Genomic DNA, 25,825 nt, shown 5'->3' with positions numbered 1-25,825 from the left:
TAGGTTCCAAGCTTATCTACCCATTTTCAGCTGTGGAATGGTATATGCAGTCATTGTGTTGGAGGCTTGAAAGAGAAAAGAAAATAAATTAAATAATTTTTTCTTGTTAGTATTCATGTTCTTGTGTTAAAATACTTGCTTAGTGGGTGAAAAGATACAATTTACTAATATTCTAGTTCATAAATGCTTCTTTGAGGTTTTAACCAAACTGTTTTTTTTCATTATATAACTTTTGGTTCATGTGTTCCCACAATTAGTCCATGAAGACTCCAAATAACACTATCTGGTTAATGTACCAGTAAATGTGATTCAACAGTGTAGAAAAAGAGCTCCCCAGATTAGTTTTCCCACCCCTCGAACAGATAACTAAACCCAGACTGATTAAAAAGCCCCTTTCAGGGCAAAGCTGATTTAGCAGCCATTATACTGCTATAGCCTAGAGATTACTATTGATGTTATTAGCTGATGAATGCTTAATGTGTTCACAGGACGTTCCTCTGTTTATTTTAACAGGGGCGTTAATACATTTATTTTGAATAGGTTAACGCCTTGGTTAAACTTAGAGTCAGAGGAATGTCCTATGAATGTGTTAAGCATTCATCCACTAATACAGCCAAATATAATCTTCTATTTTGCAGAGTATTTTATCTGTCTGCTTATGCAACTGTGCCATGCTTTCTCTTGCATTGCATTTATTATGATAACACTGTAGAGAGAGATAAATAATTCAGTTACTTTTAAGTCATTTGCAAATCTTGGCATTTGATAGTTGTAACATAGTTTTCTTTTTAATTTTACTTGTTTACCTTGCAGGTTTGTTAATTATTCATGACACATAACAAATCTGATTTATTTTGTTGTCACTGGTCATTCTGGGAGACTAATTCTGTATCTGTTAGGATTTTGTAGTGCTGTTGAAAGTGAATGTTTGAAATGAATGACCATCTTTGGTAGTTGCTTGTTTTCAGCTGACCTTATATTTTAAATACATTCTTTTTATCTGCAGAGGTCCTTGATGGAAAGGAGATAAATAATACAGCTAGACAGTTTTTATTGAACTGGAAAGCTTTCCGAGAAACCAAGAAAAAAATTGCCAAGGAAAAAAAAGACAAACAGGAAGTCCAACAAAAGTTAGGTAAGTTGCATAGAAAGAATAATTGTTTTAACCACCTTATTCTCAATCAGACATTGAAAATCTGATGTTGAAACAGTGGTACCAAAATACAAATATTTTATTCTGGGGAATTTATACTGATTACATTGTATCACACACAAAACAGTTCAAGAGTAAAGATTTGGCAGAACTTATGAAAACAATGATTCATTTACATCTTCTTAAGACTTGCCTATCTAGCCAACCTTTTTTGTATATTTACAAGAATTTTTGCAATTGCTTTTTTCAAAGTTGTTTAAATGCCTCCTACATTTAGATTATGTCTTTTCTAATTAGCTATTGCTCACTAATTTCATCTTGAGGTAAAACAGGATATAGATTATTTGGTTTACATAGTCTGGTGAGGCAGATAATTTACCCCGGTAGACAAATAATTCACATTTTATTTTTAGAGCACTGATTGTCAACCTGCTCAACCAGACATAATTGTAAAACTTTAATGCTAAATACTGAGAAAACTGAAGTAAAAACAGATGAAATGGGCTGACATACTTGACTTTCATCCCATGAGTCTAGACTGAATTGAATCTAGATTATTGAGATGACAGTCTTCTCTCTGTGCTGGTTGTGAGGATCTCAGATGAAAGCAATTTAGGTCAATTGATGGGGCTACAACAGAAAACAACCTGTAATTCAATATTAATTTTTACCAAATTGACTGTAATGGTGCAGTCACACTCCACAAGATCCAAAGCCAAAACCACTTCAAAATGATGCAAAACTTGGCGTGTAAATCAGTTGTAAGGCCCAAACTGACTCCGGGAAGTCTCACTTTGCTTCATAGCAGTGTTAAGTTAGGCCCTGATACCAGATTCAGGCTGCATTTACACTATAACAAGCTGCTTCAAAGTTAGCTAGTATGGGAAATCTTATAAGCTTCATCCACTGCTATGCTTGTCCTTGTTCTCTCAGTCTCTCCTCCTTGCTACTGAAGACATCTATCTCATCAAAAGGTTAACATTTAACAAAGTTTCAAGTTCACAATTTAACTACTCTCCATACCTTTCCAGTTCCCGTCTCAGTTTCTTCTGAAATTGGCAATACTCTGCTCCACTCCAGCGCACCACCTAAGGACACCGTTTCTGCTACTAAGTCTTCACCTGAGGATGTTGCTTCTGCCACCTTCTGCCTCTGCCTTTGCCACAGAGTCTCTCTGCTGCTCTGCTCTATCACTTCACCAACTTTATCTCCACTCCATTTTGATCTTTGCTCCTGTGTCCCACTTTGGGACTCTGTTCTGTGCACTTTGGCTGCTTTCAACCACCATCACTGCCAGTCATCAGATCAATGGGCCATTGCTGTTTCTACTCATCAGGTTTTCTCTCTGCCTCTTTACCCATCAACAGGCCTCACTTTTTCCCACAAATGGCTGGTCCTTCAAAGCCGACCTCTGCCCTATTGTTCCCACGTGAATGCTCTCCTGAACTGAAACCAGGTAGGGAGTAGATAAGACAATTGGGTGACTGGTGAAAATTCCAGGAGGCAAGTAGGAACCGTATAGCTTCTAAGGATTTTAGGGAGCTAGGAAAGAAAGTAAAAAGCAGGACCTCAAAGGTAGTCATCTCCGGATTACTCCCGGTGCCACACGCTAGTGAGCATAGAAATAGGAGGATAGAGCAAATGAATGCGTGGCTGGAGAGATGGTGCAGGAGGGATGGCTTTAGATTCCTGGGGCATTGGGTCCAGTTCTGGGGGAGATGGGACCTGTACAGGCCGGACAGGTTGCACCTCAACAGAACCGGGACCAATGTCTTCGCGGGGAGTTTCACTAGTGCTGTGGGGAAGGGTTTAAACTAAATCGACAGGAGGATGGGCATCAGGAAAGAAGAAATAAATGTTTGGGAGAGACAGATAGCACTAGAGTAAGTAATAGTATAGTATTAGGTGGCATCAAACTAAGAGAGAATACAAAAAGGTCTAAGATAGGTTTACAGTGCATGTGTGTAAACGCACGAAGCGTAGTAAATAAGGTTGGTGAGCTACAGGCGCAAATAGCCACATGGGAATATGATGTTGTGGCAATAACGGAGACCCGGCTCAAAAAAGGGCAGGATTGTGTACTAAATATTCCTGGATACAAGGTGTTCAGGAAAGATAAGGAAGGAAAGAAAGGAGCGGGGATGGCAGTATTGATTAAAAAGAATATTGCAGTGCTGGAGAGAGAGGATGTCCTGGAGGGGTCAAGGACAGAATCTATTTGGTTAGAGTTAAGAAACAGTAAAGGTGCCATTACACCACTGGGTGTATTCTATAGGCCACCATCTAGTGGGAAGGATGTGGAAGAGCAAATCTGCAGGGAAATTACAAAGAGGTGCAAGAGCCATAGACTTCAACTATTCTAATATAGATTGGTATAGTATTAGTGTAAAGGGCAAAGAGGGCAAAGAATTTTTGAAGTGTGTTCAGGAGAACTTTCTTGACCAGTATGTTTCCGGCCCAACGAGGAAGGAGGCATTGCTGGATCTGGTTCTGGGGAATGAGGCAGGTCAAGTGGAGCAAGTGTCGGTCAGGGAACATTTAAGGAACAGTGATCATAGTATCATAAGGTTTAAATTAACTATGGAAAAGGACAAGGAGCACTCTAGAGTAAAAATACTCAATTGGAGCAGGGCCAATTTGAGTCGGTTGAGATCGGATCTGGCCCGGGTAAATTGGAATCAAAGATTGGCAGGCAAAACTGTATCCTAGCAATGGGTGGCCTTTAAAGAGGAGATGATTCAGAGACAGCCTAGGTACATTCCCACGAGGGGGAAAGGTAGGGCAACTAAAGCCAGAGCTCCCTGGATGACAAAAGAGATAGAGAGTAAGATGAAGCAGAAAAAGGGGGCGTATGACAGATGTCAGGTTGATAATACAAGTAATACCAGGCTGAATATAGAAAGTTCAGAGGGGAAATGAAGAAGGAAATAAGAGGGGCAAAGAGAGAGTATCAGAATAGACTAGCGGCTAATATAAAAGGGAATCCAAAAGTCTTCTATAGGCATATAAATAGTAAAAGAGTGAGTCTAACCACCTCCCCTTGACATTCAACGGCATGACCATCGCCAAATCCCCCACCATCAACATCCTGGGGGTCACCATTGACCAGAAACTTAACTGGACCAGCCATATAAATACTGTGGCTACAAGAGCAGATCAGAGGCTGGGTATTCTGTGGCGAGTGACTCACCTCCTGACTCCCCAAAGCCTTTCCACCATCTACAAGGCACAAGTCAGGAGTGTGATGGAATACTCTCCACTTGCTTGGATGAGTGCAGCTCCAACAACACTCAAGAAGCTCAACACCATCCAGGACAAAGCAGCCCGCTTGATTGGCACCCCATCCACCACCCTAAACATTCACTCCCTTTGCCACCGGCGCACCGTGGCTGCAGTGTGTGCCATCCACAGGATGCACTGCAGCAACTCGCCAAGGCCTTTTCGACAGCACCTCCCAAACCCGCGACTCTACCACCTAGAAGGACAAGAGCAGTAGGCACATGGGAACAACACCACCTACACATTCCCCTCCAAGTCACAAACCATCCCGACTTGGAAATATTTCGCCGTTCCTTCATCGTCGCTGGGTCAAAATCCTGGAACTCCCTTCTGAACAGCACTGTGGGAGAACCTTCACCACACGGACTGCAGCAGTTCAAGAAGGCGGCTCACCGCCACCTTCTCGAGGGCAATTAGGGATGGGCAATAAATGCCGGCCTCGCCAGCGACACCCACATCCCATGAACGAATAAAAAAAGGTATTAAGAGGAGGGGTGGGGCCGATTCGGAACCAAAAAGGATCTACACATGGAGGCAGAGGGTATGGCTGAGATATTAAATGAGGACTTTGCATCTGTCTTTACCAAGGAAGAAGATGCTGCCAAAATCACAGTAAAAGAAGAGGTAGTTGAGATACTGGATGGGCTAAAAATTGATAAAGAGAAGGTACTAGAAAGGTTGGCTGTATTTAAAGTAGAAAAGTCACCCGGTCCAGATGGGATGCATCCTAGGTTACTGAGAGAAGTAAGGATGGAAATTGTGGATGTACTGGCCATAATCTTCCAATCATCCTTAGAATTGGGGTGGTGCCAGAGGACTGGAGAATTGCAAATGCGACACCCTTGTTTAAAAAAGGGTGTAAGGATAAACCCAGCAACCACAGGCCAATCAGCTTAACTTCGGTGGTGGGGAAACTTTTAGAAACAATAACCCAGAACAAAATTAACAGTCACTTGGACAAGTATGGATTAATTAGGGAAAGCCAGCATGGATTTGTTAAAGGCAAATCATGTTTAACTAACTTGATTGAGTTTTTTGATGGAGATAACAGAGAGAGTTGATAAGGGCAATGCGGTTGATGTGTATATGGACTTCCAAAAGGTGTTTGATCGTGCCGCATAATAGGCTTGATATCAAAATTGAAGCCCATGAAATAAAAGGGGCGGTGGCAGCATGGTAATGAAATTGGCTAAGTGACAGGAAACAGATGGTGGTGAACAGTTGTTTTTCGGACTGGAGGAAGGCATACAGTGGTGTTCCCTAGAGGTCGGTACTAGGACCACTGCTTTCTTGATATATTTTAATGACTTGGATTTTGGTCTAAAGGGCACAATTTCCAAATTTGCAGATGACACAAAACTTGGAAGTGTAGTGAACAGTGAGGAGGATAGTGATAGACTTCAAGAGGACATAGACAGGCTGGTGGAATGGGCACACAAGTGGCAGATGAAATATAATGCAGAGAAGTGTGAAGTGATACATTTTGCTAGGAAGAACGAGGAGAGGGTACAGAAGGTGCAGGAACAGGGAGAATTGGGGGTACAGGTGCACAAATCGTTGAAGGTGGTAGGGCAGATTGAAAAAGTGTTTAAAAATGCATAGAGGATCCTAGGCTTTATAAATAGAGGCATGGAGTACAAAAACAAGGAAGTTATGATGAACCTTTATAAAACACTGGTTCGGCCACTACTAGAGTATTGTGTCCAGTTCTGGGCACCGCACTTTAGAAAGGATGTGAAGGCCTTAGAGAAGGTGCAGAAAAGATTTACTAGAATGGTTCCAGGGGTGAAGGACTTCATTTATGTGGATAGACTGAAGAAGCTGGGGTTGTTCTCCTTAGAGAAGAGAAGGTTGAGAGGAGATTTGATAGAGGTATTCAAAATCATGAAGAGTCCAGACAGAGTAGATAAAGAGAAACTGTTCCCATTGGCAGAAGGGTCAAGAACCAGAGGACATAGATTGAAGGTGATTGGCAAAAGAACCAATGGCGACATTTAGAAAAACTTTTTGACGCAGCGAGTGGTTAGGATCTGGAATGCACTGCCCGAGGGGGTGGTGGAGGCAGATTCAATCGTGGCTTTCAAAAGGGAATTGGACAAGTACTTGTAGAGAAAAAATTTGCAGGGCTATGGGGAAACGGCGGGGGAGTGGGACTAGCTGGATTGCTCTTACAGAGACCTGGCACAGGCTCGACGGGCCGAATGGCCTTCTTCTGTGCTGTAACCATTTTGTGTTTCTAAGATGAGTGACACACAACTTGGCCAGTAGAAAGTCTCCCCTCTGAAGCCCGGCACGAAAAAGGCTCAATAATTGGCGACTGTGAAGACAATCTGTAGTCTCAGGCCACCGTTTGTATCTTTGCTTAAATAACATAATCACTACCACTATGTCCACTTGTGTGTGCATATTGGCTGCCACCTGAGGTCCCTACCCCTGCTGGCTGCCACCTGGCCCTCTCTGCTCTCCCCCTGAACTATAACTTCTGCCTCTGCCACCCATTTCTCACCCCTTTTTTTCTGCAACATGCTTTTATGCTTCCCACCCCATTGCTGCAGGGCCCAGTTCCTCCTGGACATGCCCACAGCTTCTCTCTGCTCCACCTTAAGCATCCTCTGCCATGTCCACTGAGGCACCTGTTGGCTTCTGTACCAGAGCAGCAACCCTAATTGCCTCATTACTCTTTCTTAGCAAAAATCTTGCAAAACCTCCTCCCTATTCTGTAATTCTCCCCCCTCCCTGTCCAGCTCCTATATTGGAGCTCCAGCCTGCTCCATGTTGCACTCCAGATTTTTGATACCTTCCCACTCATGACTTTATCACTATAGGCATCCTAAGCTGATGGAAACCTGGCTCTTGGGCAGTCTCTCTTTTTTTCTTACAGAAACCTGTTTGCATATTCCAAATCACCATGGCAGCAGAGTGACAATCATCACCATACCCCATTTGGCCGTTCCCCTTATTCACTGGCAACTTTTGTTGAAAGTCCTTATCAACTGCCACACTTCCAAGCCAAGCAATAACATCTTTGTTGAGATCTCCTCTCTACTCTTTTTCTTTAGCCTCTGCACTGAGCGACTTCTCATCCTTGGTGATTTCAATCTTCACCTGAGCTCCTGAGCCCCACTCCTCTGACATTTTTGTCTTCTTGGCCTCATTCAACCTCACCATGCACATAAACTCTTACTCCCATTCCCACACATGTACCCACTATCTATCTATCAATCAAGGCCCAGTCATCCCTTAGATTTTTATCAATGACTAGGCTATCTCCCTCACCATCTGGATCTCCCTTTGCGCCTTCCCTCTCACAGCCCGCTCATAGAAAAAAATCTTCCTTCCAGTTCCCTAACCAGTACATTCTCTAACTCTCAACTTCCTTCTTTCTGTCCTGCCCACAGTACCAATATTGCCTTAGTCAAAATCACCAATGGCATCCTCCTTAACTGTGCCCATGGCATGATTTCCCTACTTGTTCTCACAGTATTTCATCTTCCTCCACCATCTCTTCTCTGTAGTCCACATTCAGGTGTCTGCCCAAGTCTAGTTTTACTCCTACTTGTCTCAATGGAGCCAGCACATCTTCGGCAATGGTTTGTGCTCCCACATAATTACCTCTGGGTACCCCAAAGATCCATACTTGGCTTTCTCCTCTTCCACATTTACAACCTAATGACAATATCTGCAGTCAGTTTTCATATGTGTATTGATGATATCCAGCTCCACCTCTCTACCATCACCCTCAATTTCATTACTATTTCTGCCTTGTCAGATTGCCTAACTGACATCAAGGCCCTGATATTAGCAGGGAGGCGGGTTGGGGGAACGATTGGGCGCGTGGCAAACCCGCATTAACCAAACTTATCGTTTCCGACGTGATCGCACGTTGATTGATGGTGGTTAACGTCCTCTCCGGGTTTCGTGCCCGGCAGCTAACCTAATTGACAGGCTGGCTGCCAGGCTGCCATCAGGAGCTGCAACGCAAGGGGAGGGCGGGAAAGAGAGAGAGCCAGATGTCATCCGGCGCTGGACTGGATTCTAGGTAATCCGTCCGTAGCTTGATCCACCCCACCCATGGAATCTTGTGCAATCCTACTTCCTAGCCCACACCTCAAAGTCTTCTAACTGGACTCCTGTGCATCCCCTCCCCCCCCCCCCACCTCAAACTGGTGTTCCTCACTTGTTGACAGAGCTTTCAACTGTTTAGATCCCACCTTCAAAGACTTTCTCCCTGAACCTCATCTTCTCTTAAGGTTGGGGTTTAGGTTTGTTGTTGAGAATGTAGCAGAAGTTTTAATCTGTATGTGGCCTTTGCTCTACCTGATTTGGAAATGTTCGACGTTGAAGCCATAGATAAGATATAGAAAAATGTTCCTTTTCCCAATGCTGACATTACTACCTTTATTAGCAAAGAAAATTAAGTGCAGAGTATTTTTTGAAATGTGCTTTCCTTAATACTATTCATGAATGATATAGAGATGGGTATTTTTGTAATGCCAAGTGACCAACATTTAATAGTTAGGGCAAGCCATTTGTCAAGACATCACACCCTGCATGAAAAATGTACAAATTTCTATACTAACTGTGTGTAGTGCAGTTGGCTGTTCAAGTATTGCAATTTTTCACAAGTCCTGAAAGCAGTGAAAATACCAGTTATTGAGTAGATCCGAGTGATAATAAATCACTTGACCAATAACTAGCCTTTATAGGGATCTGAACAAATTAAGTGATTTTAAAAAAAATTGTTCTTGGGATTTAGGTTACGCTAACAAAGCCAAATTTATTGCCTATCCCTAGTTACTCTGAGAAGGTGGTAGGCCACTGCCTTGAACCACTGCAGTCCTTGTGGTGGTGGTGGTGCTCCCTTGATGGTGTTATTTAGGCAATTCCAGTTATTAACCCAGCAACAATGAAAGAACAGCGTTATATGTTCAACTGTGGATAGTGTGTGACTTGGAGGTCAACTTGGAGGAGATGGTGTTCCCATCAAAGCTGCTCTTGACTCTCGCGGTGGTAGAGGTAGCAGAGGAGGGAGGTGCTGTCCAGTGACAGGGACATGGATCAAGCTTTTGTCCTGGATGGTGTCAAGCTTCTTGAGTTTTGTTGCAGCTGCACCCATCCATGCAATGATGAGTATTCCATCAAACTCCTGACTTGAGATGGCTTTTAATATGAATGAATACAAAGCTATTCACATTGGAACAGAAAATGTTGAGCATGTGTGCAAGATATGGGATGTTTGTTAACAAGATAGAAAAGGATTCTTGACTGTTCACTGAAAGTATCCAGTCATGTCAAAAAAGCTAAATCATGTACTGGGATGAATTCTGACTGTATTTACTGTAAGTTAAAACATCTTATCCTTGTATAGATCTTTGGTGAGACTACATTTGAATTACTGTGTGCAGTTTAGAGTACTTTCCCTTCAGAGAAGAGAAACAAGGATAATTCTCAGACTTGGAGCCCCAACTTACGAAAGGGCTCACAAAACTGAACTAGTTTTCATTAGAGAAGAGGCGACTGAGAGGAGATGTTATCCAAGTCTTTAAAATGCTGGGAAAAATAACTGTGTACATGCAAGCATCTTATTTGACTTACACTGAGTGCAGAAGTAGAGCAACTAAAGTTAAATTAACAAGCCTTAAGCAGGATTTGAGATCGTAAGGGTTTATCATCCTCCCCCTTTACAGAATTGTGGATATGTAGAGCAGACTTAGCAGTTAATGTGGTGTTAATTAATAGCATTTTAAAAATAAAGATAAATAAATGTCTCATTCAGAACAGCATTGAGGATTATAAGGATAAGTACAGGTAGAGATAATTGAGTGGTAAGTGAAATATGATGGTTGCTGAGTGTGTGGGACCATGGATATGTTGGGCTAAGGAAAGCAACTGGATTAGAATGGATAAAATAAAATGTAAGATTAGTGTTCTATTGTTTTGCTTGCTGTACCTGAGGGGCGGAGAGAACCTGTGTGTGGGAAGATTCGATGTAGTTCATGAAATGAATTGTGCAAGCACTGTTGAAGGACCAGGCTTTATAAGCTCAATTGCCTTTTATCAATGTATATATGCTTATTGTCTTGAGGTGCTGTACATATATTGGAAAAAGTAGAAAGTCGATTAAGTTGTGTGTAGGTACTATGCATTACTTGAATTGGAGTGGAGAGGTCGATGCTGATTTCTGTGAACTGACACTCATGTAAGTTGCTTAAAGAGGAATACATTGTAAAAATGAGCTCTCTGTCTTAATTTTTGTTTTCTTCTGTTGATTGAAAATAAGTTAATCTTTTTGCTCTTTGTCTACAAGACCATCCACAAATAATTCAGCACTATGCACCTAGAAACTATACCTCTCCCGGTATTCGTAGATTCAGGAAACCAGTTGATGTTCTTCTGACGAAGACTCCAAACCTTGCAAATTCTGGAGATGATGGAAAAGGCGCTTTACCACCAGCGCTCGAGTCCAGGGGTATGGGTGATGGTATGGAAGGAATCGGGTAAGGTCCCAATATCTTCTAAAACGTGCAAAATATGCAACAATGAAAATTAATTTGATAAAACCCAACCCAGCATCTCTGTAACATCCAGTTTTAATATAATATACAGTCAGCACCTCACAGTAGAATTATTTAGGTTAACGCTTCCTGCTAGATAGATCCAAGTGCTATAGAACTAAAACTGTATTACTCCATTCCAACGTTCTTTAATTTTAATGTAGAGTTCCTAAAAAAAACACTAAAATAAACTGCTAAATTTGAAAAAAAATTCAAATTCTCTTATCTTACTGAGCTAAAGAAACTTTTGTTGTTGGTTTGATTTTAATTTTCAGTCAACTGAGGACCTAATGCTAGGACCACAGATTCATGTTTAGATTTCAATAACTGAATATAATGACTCTGAAATTCCTCAAGGGTTCTCCCGGTCTTCCCCTGTAATTTCAGTGGGGGTTCTAAGAGTCTCTCACTGAAGTTATGGCGGGATACCAGGAGAGCCTCCGCTGATTTTTAGGGACAATGGGTCTAATTTATTTGGAATAAAATAGTTATGGCGCTACATAACTTTAAGTGATTCAGTTTTGTATTAGAATAGCTAGTTTTTTAATGAAAACAATCCACAGTGTAATAATTCTTGTAGCATATTAGGAGTCTAATGCGCAGATGCTTTATGGATTTTGGCTCTTGTTTGTCTAATAAGAAAGTTGTAAACAATTTTACAACACCAAGTTATAGTCCAACAATTTTATTTTAAAATCCACAAGCTTTCGGAGGCTTCCTCCTTCCTCAGGTGAATGTGGAGAATTGTTTGGCAATTTGTGGGTCAGACTGATAATTTGCATTAATTTCTGAGGGAAAGGAAGCAATTGCTGCCTATCTTTAAATATAGTAATGTCTTCATAATGCATATGTTTTGTATTAATAGAAAACTGGAATTTATATTTATGGAGATATCAATTTTATATTATGAAACAGAATTCATAGTACATAGGTTACACTTTTTTGTTCAGAATCTCATTTTAGAATAGTTAACTGTCTTGATTACATGTTGAGTACGGAATGCAGTATACCCAACTTTAGTCCTGTTTTAATCAACATTGCATTGATGTATGTCTTTGACCTTTTGACAACTAGTCACTTTAGATGGTTCAGTAAGAAAATGTAAACATTAGTTTTCTCCTTACATTCAAGAATGTTTGGTTGGGTGAAGGTGAAATGGAAAAGATTAATATGTACTTAATGAAGTTTGGAAAATTGAGAGTACAATTAAATAATTGTATGAATAATAGTAGTTAAAAACAGGTTTTACTTAAATACTTATTTCCTTCCTTTTAGCCCCCCCATCAATAAGATTGATGAATAGCCTACTGTTTGTAGCTTCCAATCCAGTCTCAAACTTTTTTTTCCAGCAAATAAACAACATTTTCTTTTCTGTTAATGACCCAAAGGTTGGATCATTAAACGAGAAAAGTAGACTTTCAGTCTCGGACCAAGGATTTTTTTTTAAAGTTTTGTTCTCTGACATTTCATAACAGAGGTCTGCCTTGCTTGATTAATTCTGGTCATGCCTCCTGAGGGGAAAAAATGAAATGCATTCTCCTTCTGGCTATTAAGCTTGTGGATTTTATTCCCTGAAACGGTGGTTGTTCATGCAAAAAAAAAACAATTTCTGCTTCCAATATAATTCATTACTTCTGGAGTTCAGTTAAATAATTACATTTATTTACGTTATTTTATGTTGCTTTAAGCACTATACACATTCTATTAAAGTTGCATGATTTACATTTTTTTAAAATAGTGTTACAGTCAATTATGATAAGTGAATAATGATTTTTTTCCACAAAATTGCATTGAGCCCCAATTATTGACAGTGTTTGTCAAGAAAAAGTAATGCACATAACTAGACTGGCATATATGAAAGCTAACTATACATTACTAGAAATCAATTCAGAAAGTGGGGAAAACCAGTACACATATATCATAGCCCCACATAAGTGAGCTTTAGAATAAAGTTAACAGAAGTTGTACAATATCTTGAAAAAATTTAATAACATTGGAAAAATAACTGAAATGTGAGCTGTTTCATTCTTTTCATACTGTAGTTTTTAAAATACTGTCCAATATTATATGGAAGATTGTAGAGCTAATGGAAGTTATGAAATATTTTCCACAGAAGGGGATGATGTAATCTGGCCTGTAAGAATGGTAAATGCATAGTCTGAATCAAAAATGGCTGTATTCAGATGTAGTTCAGAATTTCAATTTAGATTTATTTAATAGAAATACTCACGTATCAGTGAGCTATCTGTAACATAAAATCTTTATGTGCTGGTTTTCACTTTTATGACTATATTGTTTTAATATCACAAAGTTCCTCATCCAAGTGAGCCAGTTCTCCTTTCCTACCATTCAGTGATTAGTATTGTTAATTTATTTATTCTCTCCAAGGATGTCAAACTGTGGGCCTCCTCATCTTCCTCAGTACTCCTGTCCTCCACCACTGCCAACAAAAGCAATTTAGATTTGTATAGCATCATAAACCTACAAAAATGTCCCAAGGCGCTTCATAGAGGAGAAAAAGAGTAGATCTTGAACCTTTACAGGTAAGTTAGGATCTGGCCTCTTGCGCATCCCCGATTTTCATCGCTCCACCATTGGCATCTTGCTTTAAGCTGCCTAAGGCCCTGAGCTTGAGAATTCCCTCCCTAAACTTCTCCGCCCCTCTACCTCTCTCTCCTCCTCCTTTTAAGACCCTCCTTAAAACCTACCTCTTTGACCAAGCTTTTGGTCCTAAAACCTAATATCTCCTTATGTGGCCTCAGTGTCCAGTTTTGTTTGATAATGTTCCTGTGAAGCGCCTTGGGATGTTTTACTACGTTAAAGGTGCTATATAGAATCATAGAAATGCAAGTTTGTTGTTGTTGTTGTAACTGAGACTTTGGCTAAAGATTCTCTGCAGAGAGCTCGAGCAGGGATAAAATGCCACAGTATAGAGAAGTCAAAGAGGGCCTTTGCAACTTTGACCAGGCTGGTTTTGGTGCTTTGGGCAGGCAGAAACAGGATTGAAAAGTTTGAAGATGGAGTTGAGGGAAAAGTGAGTACACAGCTGGGAGGCAATGACATACTTAAGGAGCTTGGACAAGAAGGGGAGGTTTGAGATTGGGTGTACTTGAATGGAAACAGATGGGTCAAAGGACAGCTTTTTGATGACACAGTAATGGTTTTGAAAGGAAGAGGGAACCATTAAACAATGTTAGTAAGAAATAGGACCAGGAAAGGTAGTTGAGAGGTCAGGATTTGCACAGGGAGGGGATCAAGGAAACAGGAGGCTGGTTTTGTAGAAGAGACAGGCTTGGAGGGTGTGAGAATTGCAGAGAAGTTGCAAAGTGATGGTGGAATGGATTAGAATGAGTGAGGGGTTGTGAGATGGTCAGTCAGGAGCAGAGGGAGATGGCACCTGAGACAGCTGCGGAGATGGTCTCAATCTTTTGTGTCAAGGAAATCTGTGAGCTCCTCACACGGTGTTAGAGTTGATGGTGGAAGGGGCAAAGAGAAGAAAGGCCATTTTTCATGGATGAATGGAGTTGTGGGTTGTTCTTTCCCTCCAGGACAATTCTGGAGCAATAAGCGCAACAGGCCATAAAGAGGGAAATGTGATAGTGCTTGATATGGTCCAAACAAATTTGGCAGTGGACAACAAGACTTGTATGATCTCTGGTCTGTGGTCCATAATGTTAAGGGTGTGAAGGTGGGAGATGCACTAAGAGCAACAACCCAAATGGAAGATGGTGAATGACTTGGTGTAGACAGGAGCATTGAAAGAAGAAGTGAGGGAGATGTTTAGCTGGTCAACAGCGGCAGCATTGTAATGACTGTAGAGGGCTAACGACAGGGTAGCTGGGAGATCAAAAGTGAATTGATGAGGAAGCTGATGGGAGCAATTTTTCTCAAGAGTGAAGGGTAATCAGGCTGCAGGTAGGCAGGGAGATGTTGATGGTAAGCGAGATGAGGAAGTCATCAGAGTTGGCTCTATGTGATCAAGATCGTGGAGGTGGTGAGGCCACAAGATAATGAGGTTGAGGGAGTGGCCATGGGTGTCGGTGGGAGAGTTGATGTAAACAGTGAGGTTAAGGAAGGGCATGAGGGCAGAAAAGTCAGGAGCAAGGAGAATTAAGGTGGAGGTTGAAGTTACTAAGAATGACTAATCACTTGGTGTACCGGCTGCAGGAGGATGGAAGGGAGAAGATCTCGGGTAGCGACATGGGAGGGCAGTAGAGGACAAGGACTTTGAATGAAAAGTGGGAGGCGTGGATGCATGGTGAGGTGCTTGATTAAGGAAAAGGTACCTGAGGATTATGAGGGAGAGCTCAAAGTGGGTCGTGGCGATGAGACCCACACTGCTGTGGCAGCAGCTTGGCTGGGGCACATGGTGGTGTGTAGTCTGACAATCTATCAAGTTTTTATAATGAAAGCTAACCACTCATCATTTATCTCATCTTCATTCCTTTTCAAACCTGCTTTTTATTTTTTTGGATCTCCTGTGCCACTTAGCATTCTGGTCAAATAGTCAGGTGAATAAAGGCAGTACCTCAAGTGGATAAAGCTAATGGCATAATGTATAAAAGTCGAGGTGTAATGGTGAAACTATATAAAGTCTTAGTAAGACCACATTTGGAATGCCGTGTATAGTTTTGGGTTCCACATCATAGGAAGGATGTTGAGGCAGAGTGTACAGTATAGATTCACTAGAATGCTACCTGGTATGAGGAAATATAAATACAAAGAAAGACATGAAAATTGGAACTGTTTTCATTAGAGTGGGGTGATTTGAAAGAGGTGTTTAAAATTATGACTGGATGGGACAGAGCATATAGAAACAGACTGTTTCCAGCGATTGATGGATCTTGAATGAAGGGACAAAGTTATAAGATTAAATGTAAGCGATTTAGGACACAGGACAAGAAAAACCTTTTTACACAGAGGGTTGTGAGGTGTGGAATGCACTACAGGAGTTGGTGAATAAAGCAGAGACCATGTCAATGTTTCAGAATGGGTTAGGCCAGTGGTTGAAGGAAAGGGAATAAAGGGATATGGGATTGTGACTACTGCTGATGTGGAGGATAAACACCAACATGGACTGGTTGGGTTGAATGGTCTTTTTCCATATTGTAATTTCTATGTAATTCTATGAATGGCATTCACTCCAATGTTGCTCTGAAACCAACACAAGAGTTTCCCCTATTCTTTCTTTGGGAATGTGCAGACTTCCACTTGGCACAATTCCACTGTAGCATGCTCAAATAAATAACTACAGGATACATTTAACTCACTTGTACTGCCTGACTTTCAGGCTCTATCACGGTGGTTGAATGAGGAAAGTCAGCTGAAGTCCTGGCCTACTATAAATGCACAAGGTTTGTGTCCAGACACATTTTCTGGTAAGTGAGAGCAGTGAAAAGTGCCCTTTCCTGCAATTCATTTAAAATGTGTGTCCAGGGTTGCTAGGAAGCAGCAGGTGTCCTAGAGATGATGAAAAGGGCACTGTTATATAGAGGAAAGTGTATATTTGCCATTTCTTGGCCATTTTTTTCCCCCTGTTGGCTTGTAGGCTCTCATGAGCCTTTGCATCCATCGATGTAAGTTATTTATTTTTTCCTCCCAGCATCAGTGGGAATCCTCCTATCTGATGTGTCTGGACGAAAAGGAGGACCTACAGAGGGATCCTTGGCAGACCAGGATGCATGAGAGATGCTCTGTGCCCATCCACCACAGAATCATAGAAAGGTTACAGCATGGAAGGAGGCCATTCGGCCCATCGAGTCCGCACCGGCTCTATGCAAGAACAATCCCCCGCCCCATCCCCATAGCCCTGCAATTCTTTCCTTTCAAGTACATATCCAGTTCCCTTTTGAAGGCCATGATTGAATCTGCCTCCTCCACCCCCTGGGGGAATGCATTCCAGATCCTAACCACTCGCAGTGTAAAAAAGTTTTTCCTGATGTCACCTTTGGTTCTTTTGCCAATCACCTTAAATCTATGTCCTCTGGTTCTTGACCCTTCCGCCAATGAGAACAGTTTCTCTCTATCTACTCTGTCTAGACCCTTCATGATTTTGAATACCTCTATCAAATCTCCTCGCAACCGTCTCTGTTCCTAGGACAACAACCCCAGCTTCTCCAGTCTATCCACATAACTAAAGTCCCGCATCCCTGGAATCATTCTAGTAAATCTCTTTTGCACCCTCTCTAAGGCCGTCACATCTTTCCTAAAGTGCAGTGACCAGAACTGGACGCAGTACTCCAGTTGTGGCTGAACGAGTGTTTTTTAAAAGGTCATCATGACTTCCATACTTTTGTACTCTATGCCTCTATTTATAAAGCCCAGGATCCCATGTGCTTTTTTAACCGCTTTCTCAACCTGCCCTATCACCTTCAACGATTTGTGCACATATACCCCTAGATCTCTCTGTTCCTGTACCCCTTTTAGAGTTGTGCCCTCGAGTTTATATTGCCTCTCCTCGTTCTTCCGAAATGTATCACTCGTATTTTTCTGCGTTAAATTTCATCTGCCACGTGTCTGCCCATGCCACCAGTCTGTTTATATCGTCTTGAAGTCTATCACTATCTTCTTCACTTTGTACTGTCCTTCCAAGTTTTGTGTCATCTACAGATTTTGAAATTGTGCCCTGTACACTCAAGTCCAAGTCAATAATATATATCAAGAAAAGCATTGGTCCCAGCACCAACCCCTGGGGAACACCACTGTACACCTCCCTCCAGTCTGAAGAACAACCGTTCACCATTACTCTCTGTGTCCTGTCCCTTAGCAATTCTGTATCCATGTTGCTACTGCCCCCTTCGTTCCATGGGCCGCAATCCTGATGATAAGCCTACCATGCAGCACTTTATCAAACGCCTTTTGAAAATCCATATACACCACACCAACTGCATTGCCCTCATCTACCCTTTCTGTTACCTCATCAAAAAACTCTTATCAGGTTAGTTAAACATGATTTGCCTTTAACAAATCCGTGCTGGCTTTCCCTTATCAATCCACACTCATCCAAGTGACTGTTAATTCTGTCCCGGATTATCATTTCTAAAAGTTTCCCCACCACTGAGATTAAACTGACTGGCCTATAGGTTTATCCTTTATGCTGGGTTTATCCTTACTCCCTTTTTTGAACAAGAATGTAACATTTACAATTCTCCAGACCTGTGGCACCACCCCCGTATCTATGGATGTTTGGAAGATTATGGCCAGTACCTCTGCAATTTCCACCCTTCCCTCAGCAACCTAGGATGCATCCCATCCAGACCGGGTGACTTATCTACTTTAAGTACAGCTAGCCTTTCAAGTACCTCTTTATCAATTTTTAGCCCATCCAGTATCTCAATTATATCTTTACTGAGACTCTGGCAGCATCTTCTTCCTTGGTAAAGACAGATGCAAAGTACTCATTTAGTACCTCGGCCATCCCCTCTGCCTCCATGAGTAGATCTCCTTCACCAATACTCAATCTGCAGAAAGAGGTGAAAATACCTCTCTTTGCTCCTCTTCCCAAAGGAAGCCTGGTCAGCAGACCAGATGGCATCACTAAAATGCCTGATTTACGATATTGCTGGATATTTCCTTGTAAATATCCCAATCTCACAATGTTGTGTTTTCAGTGGTACTGCATGAAAGAAGGCACGCCAGAGTGATAAAGAGCCAGCATTGCCTGATTAACTGCACATGCCAAGGTGCCACAAACCATTTTTGCAGACTCTGGCATACTAACCTGGCAGTGACCATGGAGAACTGACTTCTTAAAGTCTAGGTCAGCAGAGAGACAGATGCAGAGCTGTGCCATCTGTCACAAGATACCTACAGCTACCCCATACAGTGACACTAATGGTCATTTGTGGCCTGAAACTTGGCTCTACCACTTTGCAGACAAACTGCAATGCTGATCTATAGGGATGGTACCCTGAAGTGGTGCAGAGGACAACCGTCCTTGTAGCCATTTCATTCAGCACCACCTCCACATTATTAGCCATCAAATGAGGGGTCATGTGCTGGACTGCTCCATTACCTGTCTGCAGATTCCTGCTTGCACTTTGCGCTTTCCTTTTCTTCATTTTTGCCTGTCTCTTTTTAGTCTTCCGCCCCTCCAACCTAGACAATTTTGATAATAGGCTGAGATGCCTTATGAGGCTCTTGAAATAATTTTTGTCCCCCTATTGTAATGCTCTCCTTTAATTGTCCCCATCCCTTTGAATTTATCTTTGACACGATGGCCCCAAAAGTGCTTTGGGACACAATCCCACCATTTACGCTGGGATCAATCCCGCCAGTGACCTCCAGCGCTGACCCTGTCTAAGTATGTGGGGTCAGTGGGAGGTCACCCTATTTAAATATTGGTGTGAACCCATGCCACTTGGGGGGGGGGGGCATCCATGGTCCCTACCAGCCCACACCGGCTGGAACGTCCAACACCTGCTGCCATCTGGGTGGGCAGTGCCTGGTGTCCCCCGGAAAAGATGACTTTGTGACCGATTTGGCCTCCTTTACAAGGGGACAGATAATATCATAAATTTTTAAAAAATTACCTGAATTGACTTCAGGGTCCACGCTGCTTCCCTGGCCTGAACCCGTCCCTCTTACAGTACAACAGCGACTACGCTTCAGAAGTACTTAATTGGCAGTAAAGCGCTTTGGGACATCCTGAGATTGTGAAAGGTACTTTATAAATGCAAGTCTTTCTTTCAAGGTGGAGCCCATTGCCATCTTTCAAGACACTGGTATGCCTCAGCTCCCTCTGCAAGCTTATGCCAGGTTAATTTGAGGCCAAAATAGCTGGCACTCCCAGCATAGAGAGTCCATGCCTTTGGCCACCCTTCCAAGTCATTGGCTTTGTAAGATGCAGGCAGTGGCTCTACCCTTTACAAAGCCAAGTGGAAACTCCATCACTAGTCTAGGACCCAAGTTTGTGGCTGTTTCATTGAAGTTACAATGAGAGTCTGCCAGAACAGCCGGGTCATTTCGGGACAAATTTTCATTTCCCACCATTAAAATGCTCTTTTAGATTTATCCAAACCCACAAGTGTACAAAATTATGAGGGGCACAGATAGGATGGATACTAAGGAGCTTTTTCCCTTCGTTGAGGGTTCTATAACAAGGGGACATAGATTCAAGGTAAAAGGCGGGAGGTTTAGAGGGGATTTGAGAAAGAACTTTTTCACCCAGAGGGTGGTTGGAGTCTGGAACTCACTGCCTGAAAGGGTTGTGGAGGCAGGAACCCTCAACATTCAAGAAGCATTTGGATGAGCACTTGAAATGCCATAGCATACAAGGCTACGGACCAAATGCTGGAATATGGGATTAGAGTAGACAGGGCTTGATGGCCGGCGCGGACACGATGGGCCGAAGGGCCTCTATCCGTGCTGTATAACTCTATGACTCTAACTGAAGTTATGCTAATGAGCTGACCTAGAAAAATTAGGTGTACACAGCCAACTTCCATTTGAATCTGTTTCAAACCCACCAATAACGATTCTGGTGGTAATAATACCAAACAAGGAAAATCCAGGCTTATGTAAGGAGGATCATGAGCATATGTTCAGGTACCATCACTTTCTGGCTTAGTCCATTGGTGTTCTAGTGCTCTCTTTTTATGCATGCTTTTAAACTTTCTTCCTAGTTTATTTAGCCTCCTCTTTGCCTAAAGCTTTTGGTGTTTTGACAGAAACAGAATTCCATCATGCAGATGTTGACTTACAATGATTTTGAAAACCTCAAATGAACCATTATACACAAATAAAACCTACTTTAAGTGAGTCTTCTCTAGGTAAACTTTCTTCCTCATGTTTCAATTGCAGCCAAGCAGAGGATAGGCTGACAGGATGTCCAAACCCCATTGCAGTTGGCCTGTGCCCTACTGCTAGCCTAAGTTCAAGCTTTCTTGCAGCTGCTGGAAGATTGAGGGGTGGATTATGATTTGGCCACAAACACTGTTTGTCAACATGTAATATTGTGCACAGAAGGGGAGAAGTGGGCCTTCATATCTCTTTATGTAATATAATCATGAAAGTAAATTATATAAGTGTGATAATGGTATGACTGTTTCTTCATTTGTTTTATAATTATTTTTGTCCAAATTATTTAAGTTCATTAAAATGTCCTGCTATATCAGATATTTGTATGGAATTGTGACTACTCCCAAAAACAAAATAAGTGAAACAGGACTTAATGCAATATGGTTTAGAAGAACCAATTAGCTTTAATTCAGTAATATCATGGAACCATTCTGTTTTATTTCTTGCATCTCCACCCTGTCAGAAGCCAAATGAACAAGACCACAATGGAGCTGTTTGACGATAGGCATTTGCTGCATTTGATCCATAACTAATGCTTCTAAGTAGCCTGGCAATGTGCCTAGCAAAGAATGCCATGTCCTGAACAAAACAGTGAATAGGCTTTCTTTTTTTCCAAATTTTGTTTAGAAGTAAGGCAAACATAATGCTTTGTTTAAGGAACCAAAATATTCGAATTTTCCATTCTGGTTAGTTCTAAGCTTTCATTGCATGCTATTAAAAAAAACTAACATCGTCCTCATTTCCCTGCAGTAAGTATATCTTTTGTTAGCTATTTAAATACCAGCACAAGCAGTCATTGGGAAGTTCATCATCCCACTTGTCTGACTTTCCTGTTTATATACATATAGCATACCTTGAGCAAATTATTTTCTTTGAAAAGAAAATGCATAAACCATCAGATTTGATTTATTAAAACTGTGATGAAGACTTCATACGATATAAAGGCAGTAATTTAAATTTTGAAATATGACTTGCAACTGATCATGTTACAAATGCTTATTCAGTGAATATTGCAAATTAAATTTTCACAAAGTTCCAGTAGATCTCCTATGGTGTTCTCACAGATGGATAGCCCGTTTCAGGAGGTGGTCACCCCGCAACTACAGAGTGTTCAGGAGGAGAGGGAGTGGGTAACCACCAGACAGACTAGAAGGAACAGGCAGGCAGTGCAGGAACCCCTGGAAGTGTCGCACTCAGTGTTGAATACCAGTGAGGGTGTTGACACCTCAGAGGAGTGCAGTCAGGAGCAAATCCACAGCACCGTGGGAGACTCAGCTGCGCAGGGGGGCGCTAGAAATGCAGTTGTTATAGGGGATTCGATAGGGGAATAGACAGGCATTTCTGCAACTGCCAACGTGAGTCCTACATGGTGTGTTGCCTCCCTGGTGCCGTGCTAAAGGACATTACTGAGAGGGTGCAGAGCATTTTGAGGGGTGAAAAGGAACAGTCAGAAGTCATGGTCCATTTGGGAACCAATGACATTGGAAGGAAAAGGTTTGAGGTCCTGCAATCAGAGTTTCAGGAGCTAGGGAGGAAGTTAAAAAGCAGGTCTTCAAAGGTAGTAATCTTTGGATTACTCCCAGTGCCATCCACTAGTGAGCATAGGAATAATAGGATAAGATGGGCTAATGTGTGGCTGGAGAAATGGTGCAGGAGGGAGGGCTTCAATGGGACATTGGGACCAGTTCTGGGGCAGGAGGGATCTGTTCAAGATGGATAGGTTGCATCTCCACAGAGCTGGGAACAATGTCCTCGCAGGGAGGTTATCTAGTGCTGTGGGGGAGGATTTAAACTAATTTGGCAGGGGGATAGGCACCAGTATGAAACATTAGAGAGGAGAAACAAGGTGCACAGAAGACTGGGAGGGACAAATAGCGCTGGAGTAAAGAATAGTTCAGAAATAGGATGGATCAGACAGGGGGCAAATGCGACGCAGTCTAAAATGAGTTTGGAGTGCATGTGCATAAATGCACATAGCGTGGTAAATAAGGTTGGTGAGCTGCAGGCTCAAGTCGCCACATGGAACTATGATATAGTGGCAAAACAGAAACCTGGCTCAAAGAAAGGGAGGATTGGATACTTATTATTCCTGGCTGCAAGGTATTCAGGAAATATAGGGGAGGAAAGAAAGGAGAGGTTTGGCAGTATTGATCAAATAAACTATTATAGCATTGGAAAGGGATGATGTAGTTGAGGGGTCAAAGTCAGTATCTATTTGGTTGGAATTAAGGAACAATAGAGGAGCTCTTCCACTACTGGGTGTATACTATGGGCCACCAAATAGTGGGAAGGAGATAGAGGAGCAAATTTGCAGGCAAATTACAGAAAGATGCAAGTTCTATAGCGTAGTGATAATGGGGGACTTCAATTATCAGTGTAAAAGGCAAAGAGGGAGAGGAATTCCTGAAATGTGTACAAGCGGACTTTCTTGAACAGTGTGTTTCCAGCCCAACGAGGAAAGAACCAGTGCTGGATCTAGTTCTGGGAAATAAAGTGGAGCAAGTGGAGCATGTTTCAGTAGGGGAGCATTTGAGGAATAGTAATCATAATATCATTAGATTTAGAATAGTTATGGAAAAGGACAAAGAACAACCACATGTGAAAATACTTAACTAGAGGAGGGCTAATTTCAGTGAATTAAAAAGGTATCTTGCCCAGATGGAATGGAATCAAAAATTGGTAGGCAAAACTGTAAATGAACAATGGGAGGCCTTCAAGGAGGAGATGGATCAGGCACTGAGTAGACACATTTTTAAGAGGGGGAAAGGAAGGACATCTAAAGCTAGAGTTCGCTGGATGACTAAAGATATAGAGATTAAAATGAAACAGAAAAAGGAGGCTTATGACAAATGTAAAGTACATAATACTGTGGAGAACCAGGCTGAATATAGAAAGTACAGAGGAGATCTAAAAAATAGAATAAGAGGGAGTGTGAGAATAGATTGACGGCTAACATAAAAGGGAACCCAAAAGTCTTTTGTAAACATATAAATAGTAAAAGGGTAGTCAAAGGAAGGGTGGGACTGATTAGGGTCAAAAAAGGAGAGCTTGTGGAGGCAGAGGGCATGGCTGAGGTACTAAATGAATACTTCGCATCCACCTTCACTAGAGAAGAGGATGCTGCCATTGTAGCAGTAAAGGAGGAGGTGGTAGGATATTGGATAGGATAAAAATAGATAAAGAGGAGGCACTTAAAAGAATGGCAGAATTCAAAGTAGAAAAGTCACCTGGGCCAGATGAGATGCATCCTAGGTTACTGAGGGAAGTAAGGGTGGAAATTGCCGAGACACTGGCCACAATTTAAAAAAGGAGGGAGAGAAAAAACAGGGAACGACAGACCGGTTAGCCTAACATCAGTAGTAGGGAAAATGCTAGAGTCTATTATAAAGGATGTGATCAAGGGCACTTAGAAAATATCAACGGGATTAGACAAAGTCAACATGGATTTATGAAAGGGAAATCGTATTTGACAAACCTACTGGAGTTTTTTGAGGATGTAACTGGTAGAATAGATAAGGGAAAACCAGTGGATGTGGTGTATTTGGATTTTCAGAAGGCCTTTGATAAAGTCCCACATAAGAGGTTAGTGTGCAAAATTAAAGCACATGGGATTGGGGGTAATATACTGGCAATGAATGGAAACAGGAAACAGAAAGTAGAAATAAATGGACTGAGATGAGGAGAAATTTCTTCACTCAGAAGGTGGTGAACCTGTGGAATTCTCTACCACAGAAGGCTATGGAGGCCAAATCACTAAATATATTTAAGAAGGAGATAGTTAGATTTCTAGACACAAAAGGCATCAAGGGGTATGGGGAGAGAGCGGGAATATGGTATTGAGATAGAGGATCAGCCATGATCATATTGAATGGCGGAGCAGGCTTGAAGGGCCAAATGTATTTCCATGTAATCTTCCAATCCTCCTTAGATATGGGGATGGTGCCAGAGGACTGGAGGATTGCAAATGTTATACCCCTGAACAAAAAAGGGGAGAGTGATAAACCTGTCAATTACAGGCCAGGTAATGTCTGTGGTGGAGAATCTTTTAGAGACAATAATCCGGAACAAAATGAATTGGCACTTGGAAAAGTATGGGCTAATAAATGAAAGTGAGCACGGATTTGTTAAAGGAAAATCGTGTTTGACTAACTTGATTGAGTTCTTTGATGAAGTAACAGAGAGGATTGATGAGGGTAGTGCGGTTGATGTTGTACATATGGACTTTCAGAGGGCATTTGATAAAGTACCACATAATAGACTTGTTAGCAAAATTAAAGCCCATGTGATTAAAGGTACAATGGCAGCGTGGATACAAAATTGGCTGAGGGACAGAAAGCAGAGAGTGGTAGTGAACGGTTGTTTTTCAGACTGGAGGGAAGTATACAGTGGTGTTCCCCGGGGATCAGTATTTGTACCACTGATCTTTTTGATATATATTAATGACCTAGATTTGGGTGTAGAGGGTATAATTTCAAAGTTTGCCGATGACATGAAACTCAGAAATGTAGTAAACAATGTGGAGGATAGTAACAGACTTCAGGAGGACATAGACAGACTGGTGAAATGGACAGACACATGGCAGATGAAATTTAACGCAGAGAAGTGTGAAGTGATACATTTTGGTTGGATGAATGAGGAGAGGCAATATAAACTAAATGGTACAATTTTAAAGGGAGTGCAGGAACAGAGAAACCTGGGGGTGTACGTACACTTTGAAGCTGGCAAGACAAGTTGAGAAGGCTGTTTAAAAAGCATATGGGATCCTGGGCTTTATTAATAGAGGCATAGAGTACAAAATCAAGAAAGTTGTGCTAAACTTTTATATAACACTGGTTAGACCTCAGCAGGAGTATTGTGTTCAATTCTGGGTACTACACTTCAGGAAAGATGACAAGACCTTAGAGAGGGTGCAAAAGAGATTTACGAGAATGGTACTAGCGATGAGGGACTCCAGTAATGTGGAGAGACTGGAGAAGTTGGGGTTGTTCTCCTTAGAACAAAGAAGGTTAAGGGGTGATTTGATAGAGGTGTTCAAAATCAT

At 41.8% G+C, this 25,825-nt stretch overlaps 1 protein-coding gene across 2 annotated transcripts in view; it reads left to right on the top strand.

Moving 5' to 3' along the window:
* The window catches only part of ppp1r42 (protein phosphatase 1, regulatory subunit 42), a 125,296-nt gene that overhangs the window by 57,708 nt on the left and 41,763 nt on the right, over nt 1–25,825 (top strand). For both annotated transcript variants that reach the window (XM_067975882.1, XM_067975874.1), the window contains 2 exons: nt 1,007–1,135; nt 10,740–10,929. In XM_067975882.1, the coding sequence (XP_067831983.1) occupies nt 1,007–1,135; nt 10,740–10,929 (319 nt within the window). The remainder of the gene's footprint in view (nt 1–1,006; nt 1,136–10,739; nt 10,930–25,825) is intronic.

Source organism: Heptranchias perlo, chromosome 3 (genome assembly GCF_035084215.1).
Source record: "Heptranchias perlo isolate sHepPer1 chromosome 3, sHepPer1.hap1, whole genome shotgun sequence".
Taxonomy (NCBI): Eukaryota; Metazoa; Chordata; class Chondrichthyes; order Hexanchiformes; family Hexanchidae; genus Heptranchias; species Heptranchias perlo.
The sequence above is the reverse complement of the archived record's forward strand: the minus strand, read 5'-3'. Positions and strand labels throughout refer to the sequence as shown.